Source organism: Haplochromis burtoni, unplaced genomic scaffold, assembly GCF_018398535.1.
Source record: "Haplochromis burtoni strain Fernald_Lab_line unplaced genomic scaffold, NCSU_Asbu1 Contig_48, whole genome shotgun sequence".
In the NCBI taxonomy this organism is placed as follows: domain Eukaryota; kingdom Metazoa; phylum Chordata; class Actinopteri; order Cichliformes; family Cichlidae; genus Haplochromis; species Haplochromis burtoni.
The window spans coordinates 994341-1020415 of record NW_024582409.1 but is presented as its reverse complement, the minus strand read 5'-3'; the positions used below and the strand labels follow the sequence as shown (position 1 = coordinate 1020415).

Below are 26075 nucleotides of genomic sequence, written 5' to 3'. Positions count from 1 at the left end.
TAGATAGATAGATAGATAGATAGATAGATAGATAGATAGATAGATAGATAGATAGATAGATAGATAGATAGATAGATAGATAGATAGATAGATGAGGATATAAGCTAGTGAGATGGAAATGAGAGCTGTTTTCTCCTGCTGCTGATTCAGGCAGAGAGCTGGGTTGGGCATGCTGTAGCTGAATCAGCAGGGTTTTGCTCCCCTGCAGCCTCCTGCTGGAGCTCTGGTCACATGATGAGGGAGAGAAAGCACTCTGCAGTATCAGTGCAGGACGGGATGGGTGAAGTGTGTGAGGGAGAGGAAAAGAGAGAGACAGAGGGAAACAGGGTCCTGCGCTCACCCGGGGTCTGAGGGCTGAGTCACAAACAGTGTCGGCACCCACCTTGCAGTGTATTAACTTCCCCTTTTAACAAGCATAGATTGAGCCCCCCTGCAGGAGTGAGCTGCAAATAAGCCAAAACTGACATCTGTGACACAAGCTGTTACCCTTTTAGGACTGCTGGAAAATTCAAACACACTGACAGCTTTACACAGCGCCACGACGGTGTACACACAACTCTGTGCATTATGCTAGCGCTGATGCTGCCTTAGTACTGTGTCTTCTTCTCTCAGGGCGGTGAGCACTGTTACTACCACGGCCAGGTGAGAGGGAACGATAACTCCCACGCAGCCTTATCTACCTGTAACGGTTTGCAGTAAGTGAACATCAGATTTTTTTTTTTTTTTTTGTGAAATCCTCGCCGCGCTCAGAATATCTCTGGATGTACTCATCTCTGCTGCTTAGCTCCTATTGACTCGGTATTGACTGGTGTGTCTCTCCCTTTTATTCTCCCTCTGCCTGGCAGTGGGATGTTTGACGATGGAGTCCATGTGTATCTAATTGAGCCCTTACAACAGAATCATTCAAGTGTAAGTTATTCCTTTAGCAGACACGCACACTGCGATCAAACAAACATCCTCGCCTTGGATGGAAACACATGTTTTATGCTGTTGCTCCTTTTTGTTCTCAGGCAAGGATATCCTACCAGGATCATCCTGTTTTCAAAGGAAACGGCAATTTCCTACATGGGATTAACATGACCTTATGTTTTTTTTACATATGGCTATAGCAAAAGACAAATAATCTGCATTTTTATTGTATGTTAATCATCATAATTCCTATTTGTCAAGCCATAGTAGAAAGCTGGTTAAGGTTAGGGTGGTTTTCTAGTCCTGGATGACTATTCAGTGATGGCTCTGGCCCACACCAGTTCTTCCTGTTATGGTAAATGGCCTGTATTTGTATAGCGCTTTACTTAGTCCCTAAGGACCCTAAAGCGCTTCACACTACATTCAGTCATCCACCCATTCACACACACATTCACACACTAGTGATGGTAAGCTACATTGTAGCCACAGCTGCCCTGGGGCGCACTGACAGAGGCGAGGATGCCGGACACTGGTGCCACCGGGCCCTCTGACCAATAGTCATAATTATATCATAGTTATAGAGAAAGAGGAACTTTAGGTGCTAATGGGAATCTGTGGCCAAAAAAATCACGAGTGCTGGGATGTTTAGCGATTGCCAGCACTTTCTTCTTGTTGTAATAATCTGTCGGACATGCTTTTGATTGCGCAGTATCTGTTTTCTAGCATTGACGGTCTACATGTTCGTGCACTGCTAGAAATGTTCCTTTTCCTGCTACTACAAGTGGATTTGACTGCATTGCTGGTGGGAAAAATAGTTTCCCCCCCTTTACATGCAAACATAAGTGCTCTTGTTCTTTATAAAACTGGAACACCTCGTGCTCTTGAAATCAGCAACTCAAGAGTACTCACTCTGATACATAACAGCAGCTAAACGTCAGAAAAGATGTGCAGCAGGCATTCAGCGCCAAACATTTTTATTTGTGTAATTATTTAGTCCTGCATTTACTTTTGTAAATCCTTGATAAATTATGTGTTTAAACTTATTTTTTTCATTTGCTCTGCCTGCTTGTACAAGTCACCCTCCCTTTTTTTTCTCACCGATTTGTTTGCCTGACTCCTACAGGATACAGCTGCTAGGCCTCACAAACTAAGAAGAGCAGCCTCTTCTTTGTGGGATGATGATTCAGTGGAGCAGGGTAAGGTTTCGATGCTTGTCATTAGCCTTTTCACATAACTGTCTTTATCAGTCCTTCCCCTCTGACCAGCACCACACCTCTTTTGACTTCCTAAACCTGACATTATCATCCCTGTCTTCAGACACAAAGCAAGGACAGGAAGGTCCAGATAGGCTGTCACCCCAGAAGAGACCTTTAAAACAAACTGGATTGGATTTTAGTGTTATAGTTGCCAAATGGACCAAATGTATATCACTTTCCTTGGATCACAAGCACTTGCCTCGCTGCCGTTTTGCCAAGTTCCCTGTCTTCACTCGTCTTTTTGCATTTCATAGGAAATTTTGAGACACGCTGTGGAAATTTCTGGGAAAATGTCACATGCATAACTGATTTCTTTCAAAACAAGGCTACAGGGATGTAAACACTTGAGTCTGTAGAAGTGTCACTCTTTCCTTGCGCTTATTTGCAGAGGAAGAGGAGGAGCAGCTCTTCTCCGAGCTGGATGAACTGTCCTGGCTGAGGCGCAGGAAAAAGCGAGCAGTAAGTCTCTGATCTCACCTCTCTCTGAAGTAATGCAATGACTTTAGTGCACTCACCCCGGCTGCGTTTCACAGTTTACAATAAAAACACCCACAGACGTTTACAAGGTTAGACCTGTGGTGATACTCCAAATTATACACTTGAAGCTGCCTGGTCATTGTTGTTTTGTTTTGCAGATGCCTCGCAGCGTATTTGAGGAGATGAAGTATTTAGAAGTCATGATTGTCAGTGACCACAGTATGGTGCGTAAAAATCTCTCCTTTTTTCCTCATTTGATGCTATGTGGCTGGTATTTTATCATGGACAAAAGGATACTCTTTAATATTCCAGACCTGGGCCGACTCCCTCCCAGAAGAGGGAGCAGCAAGCGTCACCGAACGTTACACACTGTACATCACTGTGTGCTATTTTCCCCTCCCCCTTTCTGTTTGCAGTTTAAACGACACAGGAACAAGCAGCACACGAGGAACTTTGCCAAGTCAGTAGTTAATCTTGTGGATAGTGTGAGTAAGCTTTTTACTTATCCTTTGAGCAAACTGGAGTGTGTGCTTTTTTTGGAAACCTCTTTTAGAATATCATCTGTAGAAGACCTACTAGAAGTCTGGCAACGTCTCCTACTGTACTTAATAACAGTTGACTTTTAATGTTTTGCCATCAGCAGGTCTAACTTCACTCAGCTACTATTATCACCAAATCAGCACCAACATACTGACAGTCTAGCCCAGGGGTGTCGAATTCCAGGCCTCAAGGGCCGGCCCTTGAGGCCTGGAGTTCTGCAGGTTTTAGATCTCACCCTGGGTCAACACAACTGAATCACATGACTAGTTCATTACCAGGCCTCTGGAGAACTTCCAGACATGTTGAGGAGGTAATTTAGACATTTAAATCAGCTGTGTTGGATCAACGGCACATCTGAAACCTGCAGGACACCGGCCCTCGAGGTATGGAGTTCGACACCTGCGGTCTAGCACATGACTTCTCTGGCATCACAAGCTGGATAAGATTTGATTTTGTTCAGTGCTCACTATCTGCAAAATGTTTAACATTTCATTCACCCTCGTGTCTAATTTGCATTTGATGCTTAAACTACAATGGTAAACCTTGTCACAGGACTGTCACAGGACTAAAATGCACGACTCCAGGCAGACAAAATAATGCAAAGCAAACCTTTTATTTTGTTGACATCGTAGATCAATAACTAAAACAAGGAAACCACAGAGAACCGGGGTAAACAGCAAGCACACATCCAGGGAAGACAAAGACTAATTGGAAGAAAGGCAGTATACAGTTACTAGACACTTTGTTAGGTACAGCTGTTCAATAGCTGCTCATTAGCCCAACCATTGAATCGGCCAATTACATGGCAGCAACTCAGTGTATGGAGGCATGTAGAGGTGTCAAGATGACCTGCGGAAACTTACATTGACTGTCAGAATGGGGAAACGGGTTATTTAAGTGACAGTGCTGCTAAAACTTTGGCACGTTTGGGATGCAATGGAAGAGTCACATCATTATTGTGCAGCTGACAAATCTGCAACAACTGAGGGAGGCTGTCACATCAATATCGACCAGATTTGCTGAGGAATGTTTCCAGCATCTAGTTGAATCTATGCCCGGAGAATTAAACATTTAAATGCAGTTTGTAGTGAGTGTATATAAACAACCTGAGGGCAAACTGGGAGCAGGAGAGAAATGAAACATGGGTGAAGGTACAAGATAATCACAGGGGAGGAAGTAAAAGTCAAAGCAAAACACAAGAGACAACTGACAGAGTAAAACAGGAAATAACTCAAAAGATAAATACTAAACACAGACAAGAAACTCACTCTGGTTAGTCTTGAGCTACAATACCTCAAGACAGCAACTGGAATACAAGGAAGCATAAAAAACGTACACATTTGACTAGAACAGGCTTCTGTTTTCATTTTATCTGAGCATAAGAAACATAGCTTCAGTAATACTGCAAAGGATCAAATCAGGAATCCAAAACTCATCATGCCACAGATAAGAATCAAAACTTCAAACACTAGAATAACAGAGAAAGCAAACCAGACACCCAAACTCAGATAGATAACTAAGAATTCAAAACTCCAAAAATAACGGGCAAACATCATGGCTAAACATCAGTGTTATCCTTGTCTGTCTGTGTTCTTTGTATGTGTGTAAACACTCCCCTGTATTCCTCCCCGCTCCCATTATTCTACATCCGTCCTCCGCTTCCTTTGCTGTCACTCTCTGCCTCTATCTCACACGTTTTGTTGTGTTTTTTTTCCTTTACTGCTTCCATTCATTGCTTCCGACGGCAGATCTTCAAAGAGCAACTCCATACACGTGTGGTGCTTGTTGCTGTGGAGATTTGGACAGACAGGGATCACATCCCCATAAGTGTGAAGCCGCTGGAACTGCTGCGTGATTTCTCCAAGTACCGGCAGCAAAGCATCAAGCACCATGCCGATTCTGTGCAGCTACTCTCGTAAGTTCACCCTTCGGGGGCTGAACAGATCGTTTGGGATGGTCTCTGTTGTTCTGGTTTTGCTCTGATGGAAGTACGCTTTGTTTGCCTGCCTGTAACTAAAGCAGCACTGCTGTGTTCTTACCTGCTTTGTGCTATTTATATCTTCCGTCTTATTCTTCATCTCCATCATTCTTGCAGAAACGCCACCTTCCACTACCGCAGAAGCAGCACTGCGTACTTTGGAGGCATGTGTTCTGTGAGCCGTGGAGTAGGCGTCAATGAGGTCAGATTTACTGTCACACATCCAGCATTGCTCTGTGGACGTATCGCAGTGTGATCATGCGGTGAATAATATGTTGTCACTGTTGTGCCAACAGTACGGCACCACCTCGTCCATGGTAGTGTCTCTTTCCCAGAGCCTGGCACAGAACTTGGGCATCCAGTGGGATCCGGCATCCAAGAGAAGTAAACATGAAACACTTTTTCTTAACACACAGCTGCTATAAGCACGATAGGCATGGCAGGCTAAAGTCACAAAGTTCATGGCACATAGTAAATAACAGTTTTTATGTAGCGGTCTCAAAAATGCACCTGTCAGTTATGATACATTTGGTGTTTTATTGAAGACCCTGTGATCCCTACACTGGTTTCAGATGCCTCTCTAACATTATCCAGCTTTGCTTGAATTAAGGTCAGGATGGGAACATTTTTCACTCTTAAAACAGACATACACACAAAACTGAAATGCTTTTGCTGCACGGCTAAAGTTGTTTGTAAAGTAGAGAAAATGTTTTGAAGGCAGGTGTTTAAATGCACTTTATTTAAGACTGCTAACTGGATGTAACCTCACATCTGGAAATTGGAGAAGTAGCAGAAATGTAGGTGTTTTTCTTTCTCGAAATTGTATTTTAAGTACTTTGAGCACCACAAATACTTCTGCTCTCAACTCTTTATGTCTAAGAAGGAAGTGTTTTGTGTTAAGTGAACTTTCACATTTCACTATTCTGTTACTATTGGCATTTAACTGTTTAAATACAGGATACAATGCATTTTTTTGAAAGTCTTGACTGATATTTTAGATGTCATTCACAGGCCTCCTCTAAAACAAAAAAGTCTCTTTGCAACCCTGTTGCCAGAAGTCACCGTCGGTGGACTGACTGTATTTGAGAAAAGTAGACCAGAAAATGTCCGTTTGAGAAAGAATTTATGCCATCAGATTTGAGATCGCCATGCTTAATGAGGCAGCTGCCAGGTTAGAAACTACAAGATGGAAAAAATGCTAGCCATCAGCAAAAGTCTATTTGTGGCCCCAAAGCTGCCAAGGAGAATGTCAGTGTAAAATAAAGTGAAAGGATTCTTCATTATTCAGCAGAAAGCTGGATATCAGGAGTTAAATCCACAGATTAAGACTGCTTTTCTTTGAAATTACAACAAAAAAAAAAAATTATGCTAACATGCTTACTTTGTCTACTCTTTATTTAAAATGAAAGTTGTGGATGCTATCTTTTCTTACTCTGTCCGTTCCTCTTTCTCTGGTGTTTCTACTCTTTCTGCCCTGTTTTGCAGAGGAATGCGGCTGTACTAGCCAGTGGGCTGGCTGCATAATGGAGGATACTGGGTAAGATCCAACATACCCCCGAGAAACACGCATACACAGTCATTCATTCACATGGCGGAGCAATTACAAAATGCTCGTTTGTGTGCACTCAGTAATGTAGTAATCAGTACTCGTTCAGCTTTTTTCCTTGTTGCTTGTTATTAACTAACTCTGAGCGACTGTTTAATACAGTTACACAGTTTTTAACCACCTAGTCAGTCAGTACACAAGTAAGAAAATGAATAAGTTGCACCTACTGTAATTTCGGCATGCTGTTTTGTGAATAATAAGCAACTCTTTTAGCTAAAGTAGGATTGGGTATATAAAAGGTAGCTGTAGTCACCAGGGTGTCCCCCATTGGTTAGTTATGTTCCTAGAGAGGATTGTGCCATCACCATCTTGTTGTTTTGAAACTGGACAGGATGAGCAAAAGTGGCTCTGACTCAAAAACTGAGGGACAAAGCATGCTGTTACGATAGTGACTTGTCAGTGACCAGAAGCATACCCAGCTTTATCATTCTACACGCCTCTATTTGACACCACAATTTAAATCATGTTGTATTCAATTTAACTTGAAACTTGCAACTGAGAACATAAACACACTTCCATTGGTCAAAATTTCAGGTTATTATTTCAAGATTTTAAACGTAGTGATACGTTTTAGTCAGTAAGCTGAAAATTTGAGATATCTAATGAAAATTCACTTTTGGCAAATTTGCATGCATTCAGATTACTTGAAGTCAACATTTTAGGCATATTTTTTTGACTGTATCCTGTTTGGTTGGACAAACTTATAAATATCATTGTCTTCTCTCTGCAGAGTCCAACACCCACAAAAATTCTCCAAATGCAGCATCTCAGACTACAAGGAGTTCCTCCTGAAAGGTGGAGGTTCTTGTTTGTTCAACAGGCCAACCAAGGTTAGTCGCCCCTTCTCTCAACATGTCAAACTTTTACGCACACGTGCTCCTTTTACACCGTCTTGTCCTCTCCTGACAGCTGTTCGAGGCAGCAAATTGTGGGAATGGATTTGTAGAACTGGGAGAGGAGTGCGACTGCGGACTGAGAACAGTGAGGGTCTTTTTACTTCACCACGTCACGCACGCCCATTTGCCATCTTCTCTTTGTTCAGATGCTTGAAGCTCGTTTCCCTTTGTTTTCAGGACTGCCAAAAGGAATGCTGCAAGAAGTGCTCCCTCGCCAATGGGGCACACTGCAGCGATGGACCATGCTGCAATAAAACATGCTTGGTACAAGCTTGGTTCTTTCTTTTTAAAGCTCTGAAAAACTAGTAGTTGATTTCTGAAATCCAACGCTGTTTTATTCTCCTTTTCTTGCCAGTTCTACCCACGAGGTTACAGCTGCCGCTATGCTGTGAACGACTGTGACATCTCAGAGACCTGCTCTGGGGACTCGGGACAGGTTGAGCTTAGGGTTTATTTAGCTTTAAATAGCTTTAATTAGTTCATTTTTTTTGCACGTTGAACACAAATTTGGCTGTTAAAAAAGAAAGGTTGTTCTCTTTGTGATTTTTACAGTGCCCGCCAAACCTTCATAAACAAGATGGTTACATCTGCCAGGTAAACCAGGTAAGAAATGGGTATTTACAAAAATATGAATGCCAACATGTGCTCAAAGTTTTCTGATTTTTTATTAATCTCTATCTAAAGGGTCGCTGTTACAGTGGAGAGTGTAAGACCAGAGAGAACCAGTGTAAATACATCTGGGGATCAAGTAAGGTTTAATGCTTCTCGGGTTAATTTGAGCACAGGTTCTGCACAGGGAGAGGCAGCGTGCAGCTCATCGCCCCTCTTTTTGTTTTAGAGGCTGGAGGCTCGGAGAAGTTCTGCTATGAGAAGCTGAACACGGAGGGGACAGAGAAGGGCAACTGTGGAAAAGATGGAGAAAAATGGATCCAGTGTAGCAAACAGTGAGCACAAAATAATAACACTGTCGCACATTCATTGAATAATAAAGTGCCTGAAAGCATATTTTGAACTTTTCTAAACTGATCGGCCAACATTTACACCCATTTTGTGCACCAAGCAGCCAGCTGTGCATAGGTGAGAAAGTTTTACTGTCAAGATCCTTTAGGATCCCCAAATTTTTGTTGTGGTATTCCAAAGACATGTTGTACAAGTTAATCCTGTTATGTGGAATTTCAGCATCAGGTTTCTCAGTTGTTGTTGTTTTACAGCCATCCAACAGAGGGCGCCAAAGGACCTGTTTAAAATGGATAATTGCCATCAAATGCCAGGAATGTATTTTTACCAATCAGATCAATTACTAAAAACAGATTCCAGGGAAACCACCTCAGCACACATGTCTTCAGTCTTCCTGGCTTTTCTCTTTAACTGGGATGTGGTGGTAAAAGTCAAGTCAGTTTACACTGCCCAGCCAAAAAAAGCTGAACCCTGAAATATTTAACTGGACTGCCTTTAGCTTCGATGACAGCACGCATTTGCAGTGGCATCGTTTCAAAAAGCTCATGCAGTTTCACAATATGTATTCTCGTCCAGAGTGGCATTCATTTTTTAACAAGACTGATGTCGGCGGAATCAGAACGTCTTCTCCGGCACATTCCTATTAAGGCAATATTCCCAATAACAGTTAAAGTCAGCTAAGTCTGGGTTGGCCAACCCACATGTGAAAATGATGTTTCATGCTCCTTGAACCATTTATTCATAGTCCGAGCCTGATAAATCGTAGCATTGCTATCTTGGAACATGAATGTGCTATCAGGGAAGAAAAACATCCACTATGGAAAAACCCGGTCATTCAGTATATTCAGGTAGTCAGCTGACCTTATTTTAGGCCACATGACACTGTAGAACCAACTGAAGCAGCCGGAGATTGTAAAATTGCCTCTGCAGGCTTGTACACTAGGCGCTCGGCATGATGGGTCCATCGTTTCATCCACCTCTTTTTATGACCTCGTTCCTCCTTCCAGGTTTTACACAATGACATTTCTTTTTTTGTTTTAGTTTTTCTTTGCTGGAGATAACAGAAGGCTTAAAACTTTCCTTTTGATAAAGCGTATAGTTAAGGCTGGATCAGGTGATTCTGAACCATTCCTTGGGTATGCTGCAGTAATCTTAGACTGCTGGGAGAGTCCCATGTCCTTCACTCATTTTCTTTTTCAGTTTCCATGTGTTTATAGAAGGATATTGCATTTAATTATTAGTAATTTATTTTAAATTCTAGCTCTCCCATAGTGTGCCTTTTGTCCTGACTCCCTCTGCTCTCACTTTCCCCTCACACCCATGGCATGGATCCAAGTCGCCCACGCATTCTTGTGGGCCTACTTGTGGTTTCTACTGGAGGTTTCTTCCCGTTAAAAGGGATTTTTTCCTTCCAACTGTCACCAAGTGCTTGCTCATAGGGTGTTGTCTCATTGCTGGGGTTTCTCTGTAGTTCTGTGGGGTCTCTAACAATATAAAGGTGACAGTAGAACAGACCAATAACCTTCTGAAACAAACTAAAATCTTTTCCACAATCACGGGAAATGTTTTGTGATGTGGTTGTTTGTTCACTGCATCAGTTAGGGTTAATTAAATGACATGTTGCCAGCTGCATTAAGTAATCACTGCAGTAATTATCCAATGAAAGGCTTATACTTAATAGCTTAGTTAAATCCAGGTGGCGACTTCTTTTTGGCCAGGCAGTGTATTTGTAAAACATGTTTAAAGGTAAGCAGTGTGACTTTAAAATTGCACTTAATATTAAAGACCAAACATTGACTGTAACAGATCAAATCAAAGTTATCAGTACGAGGTTTCAGATCTTTACAGATGTCGCTTTGAACCAAACTAATAGAGCTTTCTGGTGCATTTTGGTAATTGGTGGTGCAGAGGTGAACATTACATTGTTAGACAGGTGGAAGAGTGTTATCTGTACACATTTTTGGTTGCTTATCTCTCTCTTTTACAGTGACGTGTTCTGTGGTTTCCTTTTGTGTACCAATGTCGGGCGTGTCCCTCGCATTGGGAGCATGAAAGGAGACAGTACCCCCACCTCCTTCAACCACCAAGGGAACGTCATACAGTGCACGTAAACACATTTACTTTAATATAATGCCTGGGGTCTGGGGGCTCTTTACCCATGTGGGAAATAAATAGAAAAACTGTAGTAAATTTGGGGGATTTTTTGTGTCGCAATGGGCCATTTTCTCATAAAACGCAAGCTGTTACTAGAAGTTTTTCTATTTCTTTCTAAAATGGGTGCCTACAGGCAGTGTTTCTTCTGTAGCTTTATTTTTGGGAGACTTCAACACTCCTCACCTCTACTCCATCCTTCTCCTCAGGGGTGCCCACGTCCTTTTGGATGATGAAACTGATTTAGGCTACGTGGAGGATGGGACTCCCTGTGGGCCGTCAATGATGTGCCTTGACCGCAAGTGTCTGCCCATCCAGTCACTTAACATGAGCACCTGCCCCATTGGACCTAACGGACATGTGTGCTCGGGCCATGGGGTGAGTATTTGTACACACTTACCTACACCTACTCTTTGCTCACTGGCAAATTGAGAGGGTGTTCACTCATTTTTAGAAGATTAGCAAGCATGGACTGCGTGTAGTATTTATTTGTAAGGGCTGCAGAACGTTTCCAACACCTTTGATGAAAAGGGTGCTTACTGAGTCATGGATAAAGGCTGTTTATGCTCTAACTTAGAGTTTCTGTTCAGCAAACACCAGTATTTGCTCTTTGTTTATTAAATCTCACTCTGGAGGGATGAGGAGAAATAAGGAGGCTCATTGCATTTCAAATGCCCAGGGTTGTTGATTTTCTTTTTCTCAGTAGAAAAAGTCAAACAAAAGCCTCAAGCTTAAGGGAAATATGCAACTGGCAATCCTTTATTCAGGTGCCAACACAAACTGGAAACTGGGGAAAACCTCTACCCTTCTATGGAAATGTCAAATACCTCTTATACCAGTAAGCCAAACTGGCTTTATTTAGATTTTTTTAAGAAGAGGTTGCAGAATAAAGCTCTTTTAATTCTGTATTTAAATAAAAATAAATAAAATACTTCTCTTCATCCATCTATCCATTTTCTTAACAGCTTATGCAATTCAGGGTCATTCAGGGTTGTACTCGAGTCTATCCCAGCTCTCTTTTCAAACTCTAAATGTGCTTCCTTTCTGAGTGGCCCGGCATGTGCAGCATCATTTCTCAGCTGATGTGGTAGAAATTGCCACAATTAAAAATATGTAAATACATAATAGTCAAAAATCGTAATCTTTTCTGCAGGAAATACAATGCTTTATATTTCCTGAATTAAATGCAACTCAAATTGTTTTTGAAAATATTATTTTGACGATAAAATAAACACACAGACACAAAACAATAATAATAGCTTGATTTGCTCTATACTGCATTGAGACATGCATCTTCCCAGAAATGTAACTTCCTATGGTTACAATATGTGATTATGATTCCAATAATAGCATTTTGCTATTAATTACTAATGCAGTAGCTACTATTTTTCCAAATTCAAAATGTTCCATGTAGCCATTGTTCAATATTTATTATCTTAGAGTCCAACATGATTGGATGAGTTTCACTTGAGACGACGAAGTAATGCAGACACACCAGTGCACAAGTATAAATGCAAAGCGTTAACTAACTGCAGCGTTAGGTTCTTCAGGGATTTAGTTCAGCGCTATAAATGAAGCTTAAGATGTTTCTTAAAGAAGTTTTTTTCCCAAGCGAGTTCTCCTCAGGGGGCTATAGCTGCCTGGGAAATTACACGTCGGTTGATTGATTTTCTTCAAGAGTCCCAGTAAGCCAGTCAGCCGAAAACCAGCTTGCCTAAATTAAATACATTTTTTACACCATCCTGCACTTTTCTCGCTGTGATGCTTTTCTGTGATGCTCACACCAGCTTGGATTACTGGAGCTGAATAAAACAGAGCTATTGTGTTTTTTCTATCATACGTCAAAACCTATGCCCGATTTTTTTGTATAATGTTGGGGGAAAATGGAAGAGAAAAAGTTCCTTGAGGGGAATTTAAAAAAACTCCATCTTTCATTCTGTTTACCTCTGTATGTCTGCTGTGCACAGGTATGCAACAATGAAGCCACATGCACCTGTGACACCACCTGGGCCGGGACAGACTGTAGCATGCCTGACCCGCCTAAAGAGCCCGATGTCACTCCAGAAGAAGAACCCAAGGGTCGGTTTCCAACCTTTCTACTCCCGCCATCCGCCATCCAAAAATGAATATATCCACCCTTTTTTAATTTAGCCCAGATTCACATTGATCGTATGTTTAATGTAAATGTTATTACAGTGTCGCTCTCAGTCGCACTGCTAGATCTGAGTCAGTCGCACATTCCTGAGTTTCACAGGTCTACTGGGGAACATAAAGGCTTTGATTGTAGGAGAATGTAAAAGCAGTGTAAGATTTGTTTGCTCTGATTCTGAAGATGATGCTTTGACCACAGGGGGAGGGGCTTACGGGGCAGTGGTCACTTCATCCATGACTCTGAAGCAGAAGCCTGCTATTTGTTTTTGACAGGGTGGTAATAATGCTCCTTTTCCCCTCTGCACAGTGAGCGTGGCCACTAACAGGCTGATAGGGGCAGTAGCAGGGACCATTCTGGCCCTGGGGGTGATTTTTGGAGGCACAGGGTGGGGAATAGAGTAAGCATCTTTAACCCTTTCACAGCTCTTCCTCTCATAGTGGTGCCTCAGTGTGCGGGCGGTCTCGTGAGCCGGCCTGAGCCCGTGTGTGCGTCCCGGTGGCTTTGTGTTTTCTTGTGTGTTGGTGATGACCATATAATTGTCATGTGATTGGATGTTTTCAGTGTCGTGTGATTGATTGATGGATCTCCCCTCCCTCCCTCCCTCCTTCCTCTCCTTCTCCTGTCACTTCCTGTCGTTCCCCATTACTACAAGCCTCTTTCTTCATCCTCCCTCTTCCCTCCCTACTTCCTCTCCTTTCTCTTATTCTTAGTCGTTATGTGGTTGCTCCTGTGATCCTCTCCTTTCTGGGGCATGTGGGGCATTTAGATGAAAACAGTCCTGAGAAGTGTCCAGTTAGTGACCTGGCTTGTCAGTCAGTGGTAGGCTGTGTGGTGACTGGGACCCCTAAAACATTTTGTACTGCTCACCCTGCAGATCACACGTACATGTCACCTGTAAACCTTTACAGTGATGGATACCCAGGGTCTACACAACCTTAACAGACAAACCACTGATAATCGCTACCTCAACTGACACCAGATAAACTTAAATATTTCCAGGGCGTTTGCTTGATTACATTCTCTTTATAACACTAAAAGGGGGTTGAAAAGCATGCAAAAAAATGCATTCTCAAACTCAGTCATTTTATTGTAATAGTATACTTATGGTATGTTTTCTGTTCCATGTGAAATCATCATTGTATAGCTAAATGTTATTAATACAGTAAATGAGTATAGGAACTCATGTCTTTTTCCCCATAACCCTTTACAGGTCCTAGTGCCACCAATCTAATAATAGGCTCCATCGCCGGAGCCATCCTTGTGGCTGCCATAGTGCTGGGGGGGACTGGATGGGGCTTTAAGTAAGCAACACGCCGCATGCCTCTCCTGCTCTAACTCTAGCATCCCTGCTGCTTCTAGACACCAGGGTTTGAGCTCCTGCTACAGAATACAGCATCCCAGGGTGGACATGTTACACTTACTACACTTAGGCTCACACTGACGAGGAGACATGCAGAACACATATGGGTGTGGAAGGCGTTCAGGTGTTTGATACTGTATGAGTAAATTTGACTTTGGGAAACGCTGGGGGTGTCTGTGCATCTGTAGCAGAACCTCAAACTGATTAGACGGGCAGAGTTCAATGTTTGACATGCATTTCATAGTAAAGTACAGAGGGGACAGAACACTTTAAAACAGCTAAGTGGTTAAAAAAGTTTGTTTGTACTTGTATTACAGAAATTACTCCCCTTTAAAATCTTAAACTAGGCCATTCAGTGTCACTCTATGGCTAGGAAATCTACCCACCGCTGATTAGCCTGCTGTCTTGAGCAACAGGGGTGTTACGCATCCTAATCTAAACAGACCTAAGGACTAAATAATAAATATGGTCCTACAGCCACTAAAGCATGCCAGATAGCATCATGGTTGTCACTAAAACAGCAAAAAAAAAAAAAAAAAGAAAGAAAATAGAATAAGAAACCAAACATTTCTGCATGTTGACTTGTTGATTTGGAGGAGGTCAGTTCATTGCACAAAGGCTGAGACAAACCCTGAGCAATTTGGTCCGAGGGTTGTCGTGCTCTCATCACTTCCATGATGTTTTTTTCTCACTCCGTCGCTCTTTGAGGCCGAGGCTTTAAATGGAGTTATGAGAACAACACACACAGACACACAGAGAGAGAGAAGCCAGGACCTTTTTGTTGTCTGCAGCCTTTGTGCCATGGCTGGCCACACCCACCTGGATGGCTGAGCTCCGCCATAGAGCAGAGCAGGACTCTCGGACCCGCCCACACCAGCTGCCATTGCTGCCTGCTTCGCAGACCCGGTACAGACACGGCGCATTGCACTGCATGAACCACGCACAGCAATAGTGCCACCTTCAACTGGCCGACTATTGGAACAGGTGCATGACAGAGTGATAGAAGCCCCACAGCAAGCCACAGTACGGGGAGGTTATGCATCACTCCTGTTGTTGTACTCATTGTTGTCCCACTGTTGTGGTAGTAGTTACTGTTGCTGCTGCCGCCGCTGTGATCGTTATTTCTGTGCTCGTCTCCTCTTTCCTCCTCTCCGCTGTAGAGTACACGTTATGTTAGCTCTTTCCTCCCAGATGGTTGTTTTGAGTGGAACTAATGTGTTTCCCATCAATACCGGTAATGACACGTGTCTCCTACACTTCACCTTGTAAACTGATGTTGCACGAAGGAGCCGATCAGCACATCTGCAAGAAGGCAACAGAGTATATTTATATTCGTAACACCTTAAAAATGATGTAATATGGCTTAGACTTGATTGTTCTTTGATTTCAAAAATTAAACATATTTAGGCTATTTATTTCAGATCTGGCCAGTACTACAAAAACTGTAAAGCAGATGTGATGTTTTCTCATCGCTGACACTGTAGACCTCAGGTTTGTGACTGTAAATACCTCTGACTGTCTCTTTGCAGTCAAGGCTGAGCGGGCCAACATGGACCAGCCTGTCCTCACTTCAGTGTCCTCGGCGTTTGATCCTGAAGCCCTCAAAAAGTGCACATTTGGAACATTTTCATCAGGCACACTTACACTGTGTCTAAAATCCCATACTATGTATCACTTAAACAGTAGGATTTAAACCTTAGGATACATTCCAGTGCCTTTGCTGAAATTTTATTAACAGCAGAGTGAAAGCATGTATTTAAACACTCAAGTTCAAGAGTTATCAATGTTAGATTTCAGCTCACTGTCCCGCTTACCCAAAATAGTATGTACCTCGCATGCTATTGGATACATACTGAGAATGTGTTATACCAAACAATCCTCACGTACTACTAGTACTACTACTACTACTAAAAAGTACGTAAGTATGGGATTTTGCACACAGCCTTACATAATAAACTGCAACTAACAGCATTTCCTTAAGAGAGCGTGGTTGCTTGTCCAGGTTGCACTAGCTCCGTTGCATATATAATTATAGCAGATGCTGACTTCTTTTTCTTATCTCCTCATCAAGAAATGTGAAGAAACGGCGGTATGACCCCAATGCCACAGCCATTTAACCCAAGGAGAAGATGGCAATCACACAGGGACTGCTCCAAGGCTTCCTTAGTTGGCTACCTGACAGCTGGACTGCACTTACTGCTGCTGATTCTTTGGCATTAGATTTACTTGAAAAAGACATAGTGGACATTTTAACAAATTTCCATCGTAGTGACATTATAAATGCAGCCTTTTTCAACTACACCTCACCCACGCCCCTCCACCCTGATCTCCAGAGTGACAGAGCTCCTCTTTCCATCCTTTAGTGCCAGTGCACAGGCGTTCAGGCGGAATCCACACCACTCTCTCACCTGGCATGAATAAAATCGAAACAAAACCTGCTGCTTGCTGGCCCGCCCGACCCCCACCCAACCCGCCCGCGCCCGGCATGAAGAGCCTTCTCTGCGGGGCTCTGCATGGCTACCAAAGCTATGAATATACTGCAAAAATAAAAAAGAAGAAAAAAGAAAACACAGAAAGAGGAGAAAAAAAGCGCAGGAGAGAGCCTCATTAAAAACCAAACCCAGTGACAAGCCTGTTGAAGCTCCTGTTGAAGCAGAACTTCATGTGAGGACCTATAAGGGCAATGCAGGCCATGTAGTGAATGCGCACACACACACATACACACATGCACACACCACTGTACATATTTAAGGAGTTCAGGGTTGGAATTGACAGCATATTTTCCAAGGACATCAAATGCTTTTGTTTTTTATCTTAACATCTTGTATAGCGGGTGTTTTTGGTAATGTTATTAAAATAAAAAACAAACAAACTGAGACTAGGATTTGGGCCAAAATGGTTAGAGAAGAAAATCTAAAGTCAGATTTGAGGACAGAGAGAGAAAGCTGTGGTGTCGAGGAGAAGCGCGTCATTTCCGGAGAGATTCAGACTGTGATCCGATTTAGCCCCCTGTTTTTGAAGTATCTTCAACACTGACTCAAAAGCCAAAGAACCAATCACCCGAACATGTGGATGTTGTTGCACACGGAGCACTTTCCCCTCTGTCTGCAGCCAGTGGTGCCTCTCATGCTGAGGGCATGAAGTCTGTCCATGCAGGCGCTCACGTGTCCGGCCAGGTCTCACTTAACAGTCCTCATCAACACCCACTATACTGGCTTAAGCCTTTTTGCTCTCATAAACTCTTAGTAGAAATCAAGTTCAGCTCTACAGGTAATGCTGCATGCAAATCACTATAGTGGGCTTATAATTCTATATGGGAGTCCCCAAAATCTGCAAGGAAAATATGCTACAAAAGATAGGTGCATGTCAACAATAAAAAACATTTAACTTTTATTTACTATGCAAAGAAAGATATTGCACAAAAGTATGGGTAATAGTGATATCGGTGTAGACATGGTTTTACAAAAGGAAAAAAAAAAACAACCTCTGCTAATCAGCTAATCTTTTGTATTTGGCCACTCCTATGTCTCCTTTCATTTCGCTTCAGTGTACTCAACCTGTGGATGGACAAGTAAAGAAATCATCAAAATAACTGAATTAGTATTTCAGAGGATAAGAGAGAGAGCACCCTTTTACATTTATGGAACTGAAAATCATTTTTGTGTGTTTTTCATCCAGACAGATATTTTTAATCACACACACACACACACATACACACTTATACACACACACACACACTCTGTATGGTGCCTGTACATATCGAGGCCTGAACAGTTTCCTTGTGCAGGGCTATCATTTCCAGTCCAGCTGATTGTTGGTGTATTCCAGGTGCTGCCATAGCACTGGCATCGTTGTAATCCTCCATGTTAATCATTGTCTGGTGTCCCTCTCTCACTGCATTATGTACAGTTGGACTGATTAATAAACTACGGACAAATTTTATCCAAGCATTTGTCTTCTTTTCTTTTAAATCAGGTGTCCCCAATCCCAGTCCACGAGGACCGGCGTCCCTGCAGGTTTTAGATGTGTCCTTGATCCATCACAGCTGATTTGAATGGATAAATTACCTTCTAAACATGTCTTGAAGTTCTCCAGAGGCCTAGTAATGAACTAATCATGTGATTCAGGTGTGTTGACCCAGGGTGAGATCTAAAACCTGCAGGGACACCGGCCCTCGTGGACTGGGATTGGGGACCCCTGTTTTAAATCCTCAATGAACTGCTAGCAGCTCCTGATTGTGTGATTGGTGTTATTTAAGAGCAACTTTGAGGAGGTGGAACAAACCATTTGAAATGCAGGGGGGGACTATGGGGTCAATAACTAACACCAATGCAAAGAAACTCCATTCTGCCCCATGCTGTCACTGTCATGGCACTGGATCCGTGACCTAGTGTTCATGTGTTTTGGGATTTTTCTAACATTCCTTTATTTTGTGTCATTCATGGTTTTGGTTCTCGTATTGTGTGGACTTGTGTTATATTTATAGATTCTAGGCTTTAGCTTTCTGTCACTGTGCTTTCGCTGTGTTGCACGTTTTTTCTTCGTCCTCGTCTCAGTATTTGTCTTGCTCCCTGTTTTATTTTGATAGTCCTGCATTAGTGCATTCAGTTTGTTTCCTCCCTATCTCGTTATGTCAAATTAGGTCCAGCTGTGTTTCCCTCCTGTTGCACATTCCCTCATTACAGCCTGCGTATGTTTGTGTTAGGGTCCCTTTGTTCATCATCGTCGTCAGGTCGTCTGTTTGTCATGCGTCAAGCTCAGGTAGACATGAATCTGTTTTTTTATTAATCTGGGAAGGACTTTGACAGGAAACTCAAGTGACAAAAGTGATTAATACAAAACAATGCAAACCTAACATGAGCCTGTCATCAACCATAAAGTGTATTTTTTTTCTTTCTCTCAAATCTCTTTATTTGGTTTTCCAGTGTTCTTTATCATAAAGGCAACTAAGATTCAAATATAAATGATTACATATATACAATAAGAATTAAAGTCAAAACAAAACAAAACAAAAAAAACAACAACGAAGGAACGTTGGACAGAGGATGCTATTTATCGAACTACCAATGAGGCTCAGTGATCATTTATATCTGTACAGTATTGAAGAGATCTATAAAAGGTTGCCAGGTTGAATGGAATTCCTCCAACCTCCCCTTTAGTAGGAGTTTAATTCTTTCCAGCTGCAAGTGTCTCAATACATCTTGTATTAACGCTGATGTGGTAGGAGGCACCTTTTGTTTCCAATTTAGTAGAATCAAACGGCGTGCCAGCAGCATCACAAAACGTATCACATTATTTTGGGTGGCTGATAGGTCTACAACAACCGGCTTTACTCCAAATAAAGCACAGATTGGGTCTGGCTTAAGTTTTTTTTTTAAGAATTTTAGACAAGATATGAAAGACATTATTCCAATATGTTGCTATACAGGGACAATTCCAAAACATATGCGCCAGTGAAGCAGGTTGCTGTTTACATCTTTCGCAGGACGAGTTTACATTGGGGAACATTTTTGACAGTTTCAACTTTGATACATGGAGTCTATGTAGCACTTTAAACTGTAAGAGTCCATGACGAATGCAAACAGAGGAAGAGTGTACATTTTCCTGGGCTTTTGTCCATTGATTGTCTGGAATTCTCGTACCAAGGTCACACTGCCAGGCCTCTCTCAGATAGTCAAGTGTGATAATTCCATCCAGTTGTGACAATGCGTTGTGAATTTTTGTTATTAGTCCTTTCTTGAGTGGATCAAACTGAAATAAGTTATCTAAGGCAGAGTCTGGGGGCCGATCTGGAAAAGATGGAAAAAGCCTCCCTACAAAGCTTCTGATCTGTAAGTATTTGAAAAAGTCATTACTGTGCAAGTCAAATTTTTCTTGCAGTTGCCGGTATGTGGGAAAAACCTTGTTGATGAATAAATCCTTTACTGAGTGCAGTCCCTTGTGGTTCCATTAGAGAAATGAAATGTTTGAAAGTGAGTGAACTAGAGTCTGAATCTTGGGATTTTTGTGCCTGGATCCATATTGCTGGGAGACCACACCGTCCCCTTGAGGGACCCCGGTGTGTATACCATAATGTCGAACATGCAGTCACTCAAATGTTCCCTGCCGGTTTGTAGAAGTATTCATGATTCACGTAATTTCTCATAATGATGATGATTTTCACTCCGCTGCATCTCTTCCTGTGTAGAAGTATCCTAACAATACATTTCTTGTATGAATATGAAAATGGTATTTGTTTAAAAGTTATAATTTAGCCTTTGCAGTAAAACTGTTGTAAAGTCTACTTCTTTACATCATGAAAAGGATGAATGAGTAAGAAACCCACCCAGGACATTTAGTGTTGGCTTCTCACTGTGAAAGTAATTGCATTTGAGATCAGGTATGCTTGTGACATTTCAGTAAAAGCATAGAAACGTAACTCGTTCACCACTCTTGATGACTGGTCTTCAAGTTTTTCACAGTTGGCAGAAGCTGCAAAGTTTCTGAGATCTGGTTGCTCATGTTTTCTTCTTAGTTTGAACTAAACTTGTGCAGTAAGCAAAATATATTAAATCTTTGAAGTGTGGTCAGTCTGCAGCAGGTGGACAGGAAGTAAACTGCAACTTCCCCTGAACATTCTTGTACTAAAATTGCTTGGTTTTTAAAAAACTAACATTAGACAGTTAACTCAAGTATTATGATGAGTTAGTAGCTTCTGTCTCCACATAACCAGCATCAGGGTGCAGAATCATTATAAATGTCCTTTCCGTTGCAGTACATGCACATTAAACATCAATAACCTCCCACTGAATTATAATGTCTTGCCTTTTTAAATTGCATTTCAGCAGTTTCCTTTTGTAGTTCTTACACATTTTGTATATACAGCAACAGTCATCAGCCAAATAACCACATTACTATGTAACTATGCAATAAACGATAGCAAATATTTCTAAATTAAGCTCCCATGCTTCCCTGAATGTGATCAAGAGAATTGATAATTTCAGAATTGTTTAATATTAAACTGCCACTGTTCATCTGCAGAAATGATGCTTAGAAAAAAGGTGATTGATAATTGTGACAAGCGTTAGACTAACGCTGCACGCAAAGGAGGGAGGCACTAACGTCACTTAAGACCAACCTGATATTTACCAAACCCACATCAACGCTTAAGCTGGGCTGACTACCAAGGCTTTAAGTGGTAAGTACAATATTTTATTTAACAATAATTTATTTAGGTTTGGATTTTTAGGCAGAGCAAGACCTTTCTAGGCCTAGTGTTTGGATTTGGAGAGCTGATCTTTAAAACTGAATAGGGAAAAATATAATGGGAGCTAATAAGGCTTTAGTTTCAGTTATCGCATCTTAAATACTACAGAAAAAGGTTCTCGTAATGCCTCCATCACAAGCGGCATGAACGTGGCATTTAAAGTGTGGATTTTTTTTTTTAAATCATATGTATCACCTTAAGTTATACTTCACTAAAGCTATTCTGTACTTGTTTTTCTGGATAAATGATTATTGTTAAAAATATCTAAAACGGCTAATCTGTCTTTGTGTAATGATTTTAAAAAACTTTTTTTTTCTTTACTGAAGCCACAAACTAGATTGGATTTTCTTTAGTAACCTTTTTTCCACTCCGTGTACATGCATATCACTCAACAGACAATTATTCTAAAGCTAATTGATTAATAAACATAAAGCTTTATTTAATTCCTTCTAAAAAATGTATGTAAATTTTTTTTTAAAAAGTCTTGTTTCTACACATTTATATTTTGTTGCTTACTGTAGTTAGAATATTATGTAAAAATGTATGGGATCACTCAAACGAGGAATTATTAACATTTTCAGTATTTTGTGTCATATGAGTCGTATGAGTCGATTGAGGAAAAGTACTGGGGTACACAAAGTTAGTTGCACCAATGATACATTTTGAAAGAAAATCTCAACCAGATTTCTGCTTCTTGAGTATTAAAAGCACTTCTTAGTTAGGTTCTGTCAGTGCTGTTTTACAAAAATTAAAATTCATTCTCCAATAGTTTGGCAGCAAACGACTCCTCTGCCCATGAGTCTACCTAAATCTAAAGCTTCAGCACTACTGACTTTATTTTCTAGGAAACACACTGGACAACACAAACTGTGCACAGCAGGTTTTCAGGTAATGCTTTCTCTAAACAAAATTTCAGTATGACATGCAACAGCTGCAGGTGTTCGTCCTCACAGGTTCCAGCATGCTACTGAATAAAGGTGAGACTTCACTAGTGTGTCAACTGCACTGCTCTCTAAACTTCCTCTTCCACTGCAGCTGAGCTAAAAGCAGACTGTCATCACAATTCGCTTAATTATTCATTCCTTTTATTTTAAAAGAGCCAGCTGCAGTTTTTCTTCTGATGCCAAAGATTTGAAAGCGACAAAGAATGCAAGCCATAGTGAAAAATTTAGCAAAGACTGGAAATGAACCAAGTTTAATATTAAGAAATGTCAATAAACATGACAAGCGTTCGTCTAACACTGCATAAAAAGGAGGGAAGCGTTGGCGTCAGTTAAGACCAAACGGATATTTATTAAACCCCCATCAACACCTATTGCTAAAGCTGGGCTGAATACCAAGGCTTTAAGTACAATATTGTAATGGTTTCCAGTTTTTTCTTTTGTTTTTAATTTATTTGAAGATCTGAGGAGTGCAAAATGAATAATAAACCCAAAAAGTACATTTTTATTTGCCAGAAAAACAAATGGTCAAAGTAAAGCTTGAACACTTGCAAATGTAGCATATTCAAATATGCTGTGCGAAAGTGTTTATGACTGCTCTTAATATTTTAAATATGCAAAACCTCCAATCTAATACAAAAGCTGCTCTGTGCTCTTTTGCAGATGGTCCTGGTGCTAAATAACATGGGCATAGCCACAGTGCTCATACTGACCTGTATGTGCGCCGTGCCACTGCAAGGTCAGAAGCCAGGTCAGGTGGACCCCCTGAAGGCCCATCGGGGCAATCCGCAATGCTGGGAGGCGTCCTCGGCTCTGCTGCTGGAGATGCGCTCTCCGAGGATTGCTGACACAGTGCCTGCCTTCTGGGACCTCATGGAGTCACTCAGGGCTTCAAACAACAGCAAACACACTGCACTGTTCTGGGACCTGGCCCAAGTCTTCTGGGACATCTATCTAAATTGCATTGTGTCCAGGAGTCATGGGCTGGGCCGTCGACACATAACTGCTGTCCAGTCCCTCATTACTGACAGTGAGTACTCAACCACACACTTCTCCTTGCAAAGACAAATGATCATTTAGTTTCTTTACAATAAAAGAAAAATTAATATTAAATTGTATTTATACTGGAGAATTGAAGATTAAATTCCACGACTCACCTGCAGTTATCAAATGTAGTTTTTCATTCCTTAAAATGCTCCTCGTGCATTTATAATTGATTAGGTGTGGCTGTACACCTTTCCTTCATTCAGTAAATGTCGACATATGAATTCTGTCAAACCTCTTCTCCCCTGCATCAGTGAGACTCGCTTACATGTTCTCTTAATAGATGATGGGGGAGACAACTGTGGTACAGACAACCAGAGCTTTGTTGTTGAGCAGGAGAAAACCACACAGGTAATCGGAAGCTTCACAGTGGGGATGCTGACTGTAATAACATCCACAGCGTCTGGAACCTGTTGGATAGCAGCTCTGCTGTGTTGAAGTCTGTTTCACTGGGACTCTTCCTTCACACGAGGTGTCTTTTTCTACTTAAAGTTGTCATACACCGACAGCACAGGGTGAAACTTAAAGGGAGAAATGAACATTAGATTTCTACCCTGGAAAGAGCTGAGTAAGTGTCCTCTCACAGAGAACAGGTCACTAACAATGAGGTGGTGGTGGTGCCAGCTGGGATGGCAAGAAACCTGGGAATCATCCTGGGGGGAAGTGTCTTGGGTAGGGTTGCCAACTCCCTGAAAAATAAATAAGGGACACCTCATGGCCAGGGCTGGGCGACCCGATTGTCTTCACCTTTCCCAGTGTGGGGAATTTTTTAGCTCTTGTTTTTGTGTGAAATTATTTTTTTAACCATTTGACAAAGTGCATCCCTTTTTCAGCTCAATACTTTTGTTTCTAAATACGGAACAATCCCGTTTTTCAAGGGACGGTTGGCAACCCTAGTCTTAGGACATAACAATCGTTGCTAATCCCGATTAATTTCTCCTTTATAAAAATCAACTGGATTTATCCTTTCCTAACCATCTGGGCATCTTTATACCTTGTTGCAGCTCCTGCATCTGACTGTAGCTGGGATTCAACCTTTGCAAAGCTTTACACACCCATTCCCTACTCGGTTCACTACAACGGCTCCCTGTGGCTGCCTGGTCTCTGCTTTCCTCTCTTTTTAGCTTTCTGGTCAGTCACAGGACCCCATTATCACTCTTCTCACTGCAGGCTTTTCTCTGTTGTTTCATTTTAGCTGTTTAGTGAAGCGTCAAATGTGGAGCCAAAGTGCCATAGTTACTGCATCTCTTGCACTGAAAGCTTTAAACCAATGCTTTTTGACTTAAATGTCTATTTTTTTAATGCAATTGACTTTTGATACAAGCATCTACTGCCCCATGAATTTTGTAACATGCTTAGCATTTTTTCTGTCTTTTTTTCCCCCTTCCTTCAGAATCCTTCAGATTCAACCGCTCAGGAGCAAAGTCCCACGCGTGGCTCCATGTGAGAGTGAGACGTAGAGGGCAAATCAAGACCCTGAAGACAGAGCCAAAATAAAACGCACAACTACTAGAAAAGATTAAGGATAATTCAAAGTAGATAGCTTTTTATAAACATTCTTTCCCAGAAGAAAAACTCGATTTTTCTTAAAGTGACTTTTACTTATAGGATCTGGTTTATGTAAACATGAATGGAGGTGAGACCTCGTTACTTTTAGGACACTGAGCTTTGTTATCCAACACTTCAAAGCGAAAAAAATTTGGCAACATAAAATTTTACCCCACAGCCTTTTAATGACTACAGCTTGTTTTTATCAATCTCAAATCATGCCGCTATGATTATGCAGTTTTAATTTTTAATTATTATTAAAATTATTATTTTGAATTAAGATTTGAATCTTGCCTGATGTACTGTTCATATCAAGAGTTGTGATTTTGTTATAATGTTTGGGCTGTCTTTTCATCAGAATAGTAGTGCCCGATTGTTCATTTTAGGCAGAAATGCTTTTTCACTGCTGTGAGCTGTAATTCCCTGAATGTCAAAATAAATCAGTCAGCAAATAAAACCTGGCTGTCAGACTCTAACTTCACAAGAAATGCGATTTGATCTACATTTAAGCAAAATTTCCTCCAAACTCAAACTGCTCACTAATTTGATCTGAGGTTTTTCTGCCAGGTGAAATGGAGGACATGTAGAATAAGCAGCTGGAACATGGGAGTGAGAATGTTTCTGCCATTAGACAACTAGTTTGGGTTTGAAGAGAGCCACTGTTTTAGAGTTGTCTTAAGGACCAAGTAAACACAACTCATCTGAATCATCGTATGTCTGAGTCTTATTATGTGTAATTGGATTACTGGAGGCCTAAATTGAGTATGCCTGTAAAGTGCTTTGGGTGAGCTTCTGTAACAAAAAATGGACTTCAAAACTACATTTTTCCAGAGAATTCATTAGGAAATGAACGATGAAAGCAACACAGATTTGTCTTTTATGGGTATAAAAGAAATCCTGTTGGCAGACACAAGGCAGAGTTTGATGTTTCAGTGATCATAATATTTTGAAAGTAAACAGGAGTGAGCACTTTTCTTTGATTAGTCTACAGACTTTATATACAGTAGTTACTCA

The 26075-nt window shown here is 41.3% G+C and overlaps 2 protein-coding genes across 7 annotated transcripts in view; both read left to right on the top strand.

Annotated features, from left to right (window-relative positions):
• The window catches only part of LOC102305050 (disintegrin and metalloproteinase domain-containing protein 23), a 23210-nt gene extending 4986 nt beyond the window's left edge, over window positions 1-18224 (top strand). Inside the window, exons 5-26 of one of the 5 annotated variants that reach the window (XM_005921443.3) lie at window positions 613-695; window positions 846-909; window positions 2033-2105; window positions 2554-2624; window positions 2801-2866; window positions 3059-3127; window positions 4931-5097; window positions 5278-5362; window positions 5457-5544; window positions 6646-6697; window positions 7497-7596; window positions 7676-7747; window positions 7840-7926; window positions 8018-8098; window positions 8215-8265; window positions 8347-8410; window positions 8501-8606; window positions 10607-10726; window positions 10980-11148; window positions 12738-12849; window positions 14133-14223; window positions 16354-18224. In XM_005921443.3, coding sequence (XP_005921505.1) covers window positions 613-695; window positions 846-909; window positions 2033-2105; window positions 2554-2624; window positions 2801-2866; window positions 3059-3127; window positions 4931-5097; window positions 5278-5362; window positions 5457-5544; window positions 6646-6697; window positions 7497-7596; window positions 7676-7747; window positions 7840-7926; window positions 8018-8098; window positions 8215-8265; window positions 8347-8410; window positions 8501-8606; window positions 10607-10726; window positions 10980-11148; window positions 12738-12849; window positions 14133-14223; window positions 16354-16399 — 1917 coding nt within the window. In that variant the 3' untranslated portion in view covers window positions 16400-18224. The other 4 variants (XM_005921444.3, XM_005921445.3, XM_005921446.3 and 1 more) reach the window with 4 other exon arrangements.
• Window positions 18225-18456: 232 nt separating this feature from the next.
• fam237a (family with sequence similarity 237 member A) lies at window positions 18457-26015 on the top strand. 2 transcript variants are annotated; one of them, XM_014333315.2, is made up of 4 exons: window positions 18457-19043; window positions 23133-23499; window positions 23797-23864; window positions 24907-26015. In XM_014333315.2, exons 1-4 carry the CDS (start codon window positions 18975-18977, stop codon window positions 24958-24960), a joined length of 558 nt encoding a protein of 185 aa, XP_014188801.2. In that variant the 5' UTR covers window positions 18457-18974; the 3' UTR covers window positions 24961-26015. The 2 variants fall into 2 exon arrangements, with proteins under 2 accessions (XP_014188801.2, XP_042076339.1); XM_042220405.1 differs by having other exon boundaries at window positions 23797-26015.
• The last annotated feature ends 60 nt before the right edge of the window (window positions 26016-26075 follow it).

Excerpts from the sequence above, each read along its gene's own strand:
- fam237a (XM_042220405.1), top strand. The coding sequence starts at position 18,975 with ATGTTTGTGTTAGGGTCCCTTTGTTCATCATCGTCGTCAGGTCGTCTG. Across the intron at positions 19,044-23,132 it reads TTGTCATGCGTCAAGCTCAG|ATGGTCCTGGTGCTAAATAA; the intron begins GTAGACATGAAT and ends GCTCTTTTGCAG. Across the intron at positions 23,500-23,796 it reads CCAGTCCCTCATTACTGACA|ATGATGGGGGAGACAACTGT; the intron begins GTGAGTACTCAA and ends TTCTCTTAATAG.